General features: G+C 38.0%; 1 protein-coding gene across 1 annotated transcript; it reads left to right on the top strand.

The window, feature by feature from the left end:
* The first annotated feature begins 3,236 nt into the window (after positions 1–3,236).
* Positions 3,237–6,864, top strand: LOC133179907 (uncharacterized). The gene is made up of 2 exons (XM_061314583.1): positions 3,237–6,800; positions 6,844–6,864. The coding sequence occupies exons 1-2, from the start codon at positions 3,237–3,239 to the stop codon at positions 6,862–6,864; spliced, it is 3,585 nt and encodes a 1,194-aa protein (XP_061170567.1).
* Positions 6,865–7,599: the final 735 nt, after the last annotated feature.

Genomic DNA, 7,599 nt, shown 5'->3' on the forward strand with positions numbered 1-7,599 from the left:
TAAATTGTGATTTTAAAAAAAATTATCTTTTCTAGAACCATATTTATAAATCTATACAATCTTTTGTCACTTAAAATCCAATTGCTGTGAAACTGTGATTAAAAAATTAAAATATATGCGGTTTAATATATATTTTTTATTATAGAAACCACATTGATTTACTATAGTGAAAACTTTGACACTATAGTTAAGGATAGCAAACTATAGTTTAGTGTTTTTTGTTAGGTAAGCTTCTTTTGATCAAATGCGGTGCGTATATCAGTCACCCGTTTCAAATGGAATCAATTTGAACAGTTCAATATCCAAAAAGTGTTGTTAACTATGTTGGAGATTGTAAAAAAGGAAAGTCTTTTAAACAACAAAAGTTTAAACGATGCATTCAATACTTTAATTTATATATCATTTCATAAAGGAAATTGAGTCTGTCGGGTGGGATGTTAAATTGTGTCCCGTGTCATACATAACAACAATCTGGAATGCAAAAGATCTTTTTTTCTGATTTTTGGAAAAGAGTAGGCTTAATGGGGGCCGCCAGAGAAACGAAAAACTTCAAAAAAGGTCAGCACACTAAATTTGATTGCTGAAATATGGCTGAGAATTAGCGTTTTATTTTTTGTAAGACATTGAACTGTTAAGGATTAAGGCCGATTTACCATGAATCTGATGTGTTTATATCAAAACAATAAATATGTGCAAAAGAAATTATATTTATCAAATTAGCATATTCATAAAAAAGTAATACTCTGTAGTTACTATGCAAAAATTAAATGTACACTGACAAATGTGTGTTGAAAACACTTTTATTGTTTTCCACAGACACATTTGTCAAAGTACATTTAATTTTTGCAGAGTGACTACAGAGTGTTACTTTTTTTTTTTTATAAACATGGTGAAGATCAGAGACATATGTCCCTAATTGTCGGTGTTTCGGTTTTTTATTTAGGTTCTTAAAGTATATAAATATATTTTTTATCGAATGTAGGTTATAATAATGTTTTAAAGAATATATTGCAATGCTAATACGATAACGAACTAGTCCAGCTGTGTTATAAAAGTTTCCGTAAAAAATGGGAACTAATTGCAACACTTTCAAAACTTAGTTTTTCTCATTCTATAAGATAATCCGAATAAATAATAAAAGTTTAGAAAAATTCATACATCGGAAAGTTGAAATATTGAGGTCATTGTTGGTGAAGTATTTTGTTCACTTTGATTAGTAAGTGAAGTAAACAGAATCAAACAATATAATTTGAGTTACTTTTGAATATCGAACCTGAACAAAGACTAGGACAAACTGATTATTTACACACACACATAGACACACACACAATTGTATTCTGTTGCCACTAATGCTTCTTAGTTATTTTTTGGAAGATCTTCTTAAAAAAGTGGTATTCATAAATACATTTTGAATGAATTTTACATGAAGAAACCGCTCAGTATTCATTAACGATAAGTAAAACATGATTAAACTCAATGACCAACAGTAGAGAAATAAGAAACATGTTTGAATTAATAAAAAAAAAGATTATTGCAATATCATAAGGGGTGGATGTACAGCCCCACCCCCCTCAGAATTTTTAGAGAAATGTATTTTTTATGTGGGTCCATTTTTCTGTACTTTTCGTACAGAAAAATGGACCCACAGAAACACAAATCCCTCTAGAAACTGTAAGGAAAGGCCTGTAGGAAGAAGTTTGAGAAAAGTGTCTTCGTGTAACAATCACTATTATACTTGTACATATTATTTGTATTTCCCGCGTTTTGTCCCTATGCCCCATCTACCCATAAGCCCTTGCAAAATAGCTTGGCCGACCAGAACAATTGAGGCCTGGTCATTCCCGGCAGAGAAGCGTAGCTGCAGACACGTTTCTAAGTGTACATGCAAATAGCTGCCATACAATCAGTATCTTGACTTTGGCACGGAGACAGGTCCGTGGTAAGTATTTACTTATAATATTATTAATATTCGTTATGTATATAGTTTTTTTAAGTAAATTTATTACTGAATACGTATTCGTTCTTATTTCTGAACTTGGCCAGCTCTCACAATTTTACCTGTTGTTCAGTCAGGTGTGACGGTTAGCGAGAGTGTTCGAATGGCTTTTGTATTATATAGATAGAGTTTAAAGGTGCTATTGTACGCAATTTTCTTGTATTCAGATTTGTTACATTATGTGAAATATTTTGTCATTTAAATTTTGGTTTAAATGTCTGGGCGGAAGTGAATGACCGGAAGTCGAAAGTAAGGTGCGCCATGTTGGCAATAATTTGTTTTGACTTATGTTAACTGGTAACCATTATAATTTATACCTATTGATTGATTGATTTATTTATGAGAATGAATTGCCAAACATAGTAGTGTTGCCAAACATTATTTAGTGAAACATGTGACTTAAAAATATTCGTCATTGTAGCGTCAAGGACACTGGTATGACATGTGCTAGATACATGCACTAAGCTGAGGGGATCGTCGAGACACAGCGAAAGGTTCCAGGACTAAGGCCCGGAAGGATGCTGTGTGTGGAACAAGATTCACTGGGGGTGGACAGATACAGATAAGTCAATCCACGTAACATTGTATTAGCTCGTTATACGAACACTGACGAATTGGCAAACCTAATGATTTCATTCCTGCATCGAGGATGAGGATGATGATGTTGACGAAGATGATGTTGATGATTATGACAAGGATAATCATGGATCTGTGAACATGTTTGGCAATGATACTTTGAGTGAAATCTATACCCGGGGTTAATTGGTTAATTGTCTGATTATTGGTTACCAATTGCTATTATTTTTTTTTTGGTTTAATAGTGTGGAAGAGTGTGTGGATCAGAGTGTGGTTGTCTGTTTGAAATCTTCTTTATTATTATTATTATTATTTTTTTTGTAAATAAATTTATTAAAACTTAGTTGAATTTGTGTGATTTTTGGAGATAGCCAGCTTGACCACGTGACATTTGGTGGCAGCGGTGGGATTGCTGACCCTCTCCAAATTACACATTTTCACTATCTAGGTGAAGGTTTGCCAAGTAGATGTAAATAGGTTAGGTTGCTCTAGTAGTAGTTAGTCTTGGGATTCCTGTACATAGTAAGATAGAGGTAAGTGAAAGAATGGTTCTCTCTTAAGTAGGTCAAAGGTAAGGTGGTGTTAGACATATTTATTAATTGGAAAGTATATTATCCTTGGATTATTAAAGTTTTGGTAAGGTGGCTCAGTACTTATAGGCACGATGTCTACCATCAAGGAGATGAAGGAGCTCTTGGAAATTGGGACGCAGATGGGACTCAAGGATGCAGAACTTCAACAGTTTGTGAATAATGAACAAGCAAGACTCCGAGATGAACGTGAAAAAGATCGTGCAGAACGCATGGCTAAACAAGAGCGTGACTTTCAACTAGAATTGGAGATCAAGAGAGAGCAAAACGCTGAGGCTGAACATAAAAGAAAAATAGAAGAGATGGAAATAGATCACAAATTTCAAGTGTTGGCAGCAGAAAGATCACAGAAAGTTCTTGAGTCTACAGCCCTGCATCACCCTGAAACCCAACAACCTGTTAGAGGACCAAAACTACCAGCATTTGATGAGGCAAAAGACAACATCGACGCATATATACAACGCTTTGAAAGATACGCTATCTCACAGAAATGGCAAAGAACAAACTGGGGAGCTCACTTGAGTGCACTTCTAAAAGGAAAAGCGTTGGACGTGTTCGCTAGATTACCACCAGATAGTGCATTGGACTTTGATGAACTTAAAAAAGCACTGATGAAACGTTTCGACATGACTGAGGATGGATTCAGAAAGAAATTCAGATCTTCAAAACCCGATGGGAGTGAAACCTTTCTTCAGTTTTCAACAAGAATCGAAAGTTATCTGGAGAGGTGGATGGAATTAGCGAAAATAAATAAGACGTATGAAGGACTCAAAGACTTGATGTTGCGGGAACAATTTATTTTGTGTTGTAACAAAGAACTTTCCTTATTCTTGAAAGAACGAATTCCTCCTTCTATTCAGGATATGGCCAGATATGCTGATCAGTTTGTTGAGGCAAGAGCAACTAGTTCATCAGCTGTTACCCAGAGACCTATCTTCGAAAAGAAAGTTTCCATAGGAAAGCAATTCTCCTTTCCAAGCACTAGTGACAGTAGCAAACCCAGTGGTGGAGTCAAGTGTTTTAATTGTGACAAATACGGACACAAGCAGTTTGATTGCCCCTTAAGGAAATCTTCCGCAACCAAGACAGCAAACACTCTGGAAAAATCTGACAGACCACAAAAACCATCCCGCTATAGTGAGCAACAACAGAGCTTCAACAGATCTGGACGTCGCTTTTCACAGGGGAAAGAACATGATTCTTCTTTTGTTGGTGCCCATAAACCATGGCTACAAAGTGACATTAGTGACATTGATTCCGTTTCTAATGGTGTGATGCCAGTTGTGAAAGGATGTGTTGGAGACAGACTTGTGACAGTGTTAAGAGATACCGGATGTCGTGGTGCGGTGATTCGGAAAAGCTTGGTTACTTCAAACCAAATGACTGGAAAAACTCACAAATGCATGCTGGCTGACGGAAGTATAATAGATGCAGATGTTGCGATAGTTGAAGTTGACACACCATATTTTACTGGAACAATTGAAGTATCGTGCTTTGAAACACCAATGTTTGATCTGATTCTTGGAAATTTTGATGGCGTTCGGAAACCAGACAACCCGGATATTCACTGGATGAAATCAACTAAACCTTCATTTGCTGTTGAGACACGCAGCCAACTAAAGAAAAAGCAGTTACCTTATAAACCATTGAGGGTTCCTGAAACTCTACAAGATGTATCACGGGATGAGATGTTAAGTGAACAGATGAGGGATGATTCATTAAGCAAGAGTTGGGACTTTGCTAAACAAGGGACAGTAAAGGAGCTTGGTGATGGAGGTTCAACTCGGATGTATATACGGAAGCAATTACTCTACAGAGAATTCAGTAGTCCAAAAGTGTCAAATGGAAAGACTTATCGACAGCTTATGGTTCCGAAAAAGTACAGATCACTGGTTATGAAGATGGCTCATGAATGTCTTATGGCAGGCCACTTGGGTGTTAAGAAGACCACAGACAGAATACTAGCAGAATTCTTTTGGCCAGGAGTACAAGCAGACGTCAGGCGATTTTGTCGTTCATGTGACGTGTGCCAACGAACAATACCTAAGGGAAAAGTACCTGCAGTTCCTCTTGGACAAATGCCCATGATATCAGAACCATTTCAACGCATTGCTGTGGATATTGTTGGTCCACTCCAGCCAATCACAGACAGAGGAAATAGATATATCCTCACTATTATAGACTATGCGACCAGGTATCCAGAAGCTGTGGCACTGCAAGGAATTGAAACTGAACGAGTTGCAGAAGCGCTTGTAGACGTTTTCAGTAGAGTTGGTATTCCATCTGAAATGCTTACAGACCAGGGTTCACAGTTTACATCTGAAGTTATGAAAGAAGTTAGCCGATTGCTGTCACTCAAACGCCTAACTACAACGCCGTATCATCCGATGTGCAACGGCCTTGTTGAAAAATTCAACGGCACGTTGAAGCAGATGCTCAAGCGCATGTGTGCTGAACGCCCTAAAGACTGGGACAAGTACCTCAACGCACTACTCTTTGCTTATCGTGAGATACCTCAAGAGAGCCTTGGATTTTCACCCTTTGAGCTTCTATATGGTCGATCAGTGCGTGGCCCAATGATGATACTGAAGGAACTATGGACCAAGGACATACCAGACAAAGAGGTGAAGACTACATACCAATATATTCTAGATTTAAAGGAAAAACTTGAAGAGACTTGCAAGATTGCTCATCAACAATTGGAAAAAGCAAGGAAGCACCAGAGAAAACATTATAACAAGAGAACAATTGATCGAAGGATGAAAGTTGGTGACCTAGTACTTGTTCTTCTTCCTACAAAGTCAAATAAACTTCTGATGCAATGGCGAGGACCTTACAAAGTTGTACAGAAAGTTGGCGATATGGATTACAAAGTTGAGATGCATAGTAAACTAAAGACACTTCACGCCAATTTGTTGAAAAAGTACATTCCTCGTGAGGATATACGCTGTGGGGTTCTAACAACTTGCGCCATATCACTAATTGACTTCAGCGAAGAGGGAACACCGGATGAGCAGAATTTAATGATGCTACCAACAGATTCTCAGACAGAAACAGTGTCAGATGTACGTTTCAATGAAGGACTGGATGCGAATAAGCTAGAATCGGTGAAATGTTTGTGTGAGTCGTATGCTGATGTTCTCACTGACGTTCCAGGAATGACTACACTAGTGAAACATAAGATTGAACTGACATCATCAGATCCTATACGGGTGAAGCAGTATCCTATTCCTTTCAATACCGAGAGTGTCATAAAGGAAGAAGTGGAGAAGATGTTACAGTTGAACGTAATAGAACCATCTGTTTCACCATATTCATCACCGGTAGTCATAGCCAGGAAAAAGGACGGAACAAACAGATTCTGCATAGACTTTCGAAGACTAAACTCTGTTACTGTTTTCGACGCTGAGCCTATGCCGAACACAGAAAGTATATTTTCAAAGATGGCAGGGAAGAAGTACGTTTCAAAATTGGATTTGAGTAAAGGATACTGGCAAGTTCCTATGGAAGATGAAAGTAAAGCTCTCACAGCCTTCTCAACACCGTCTGGTTTGTATCAATTTCGTACTATGCCATTCGGGTTAGTTAATGCCCCGGCGACGTTTAGCCGACTCATGAGAAAACTTTTACAGGGCATGGTAGGTGTTGATAACTTCATAGACGATATAATCGTATACACAGATACGTGGGAAGAACATCTAATGGCATTGAGAGAGTTATTTACCAGACTTAGGAAAGCAGGACTTACAGCACGACCGTCTAAGTGTTTCATAGGATATGATCAGATCGACTGCTTAGGACACGTAGTAGGTGACCAGAGACTGAAACCAGAGTCAAACAAGATAGAGGCTATTCGAAGTGCACCAGTACCCATGACAAAGAAGCAGGTTAGATCGTTCTTGGGATTGGCAGGATTCTACAGAAAATTCATACCGAACTTTTCAGCCATTGCCGCTCCATTATCAGATTTAACAAAGAAAGGTCAGCCTAACAAAGTAGTTTGGACAGATAATCAACAACGTGCATTCGATACGCTGAAACAGATGTTATGCTCAGAACCAATTCTGAAGCTTCCAGACTTCAGTGAAGTATTCATTTTACGAACAGATGCTGCTGATGACGGGTTAGGAGCAGTTCTTTTGCAGGAGGAACATGGAGAAAAGCTTCCAGTGGCTTACGCAAGCAGAAAATTGCAGCCCAGAGAGAAGTCATACGCTGTTATAGAGAAGGAATGCTTAGCAGTAGTATGGGGAATTCAGAAGTTCCATCAATATCTATATGGACGTGAGTTTGTATTGGAAACCGACCATCAGCCATTAACATACCTTAACAAGTCCAAAACAGAGAATTCGAGGTTAATGCGCTGGGCTCTACAATTACAACCTTATCGGTTCCGGATAGAAGCTATAAAGGGAAGCCAAAACGTAGGTGCCGATT

This window comes from Saccostrea echinata, unplaced genomic scaffold, assembly GCF_033153115.1.
Source record: "Saccostrea echinata isolate AGI-Se365-2 ecotype Australia unplaced genomic scaffold, CSIRO_AGI_Sech_v1 ptg000005l, whole genome shotgun sequence".
Lineage (NCBI taxonomy): Eukaryota > Metazoa > Mollusca > Bivalvia > Ostreida > Ostreidae > Saccostrea > Saccostrea echinata.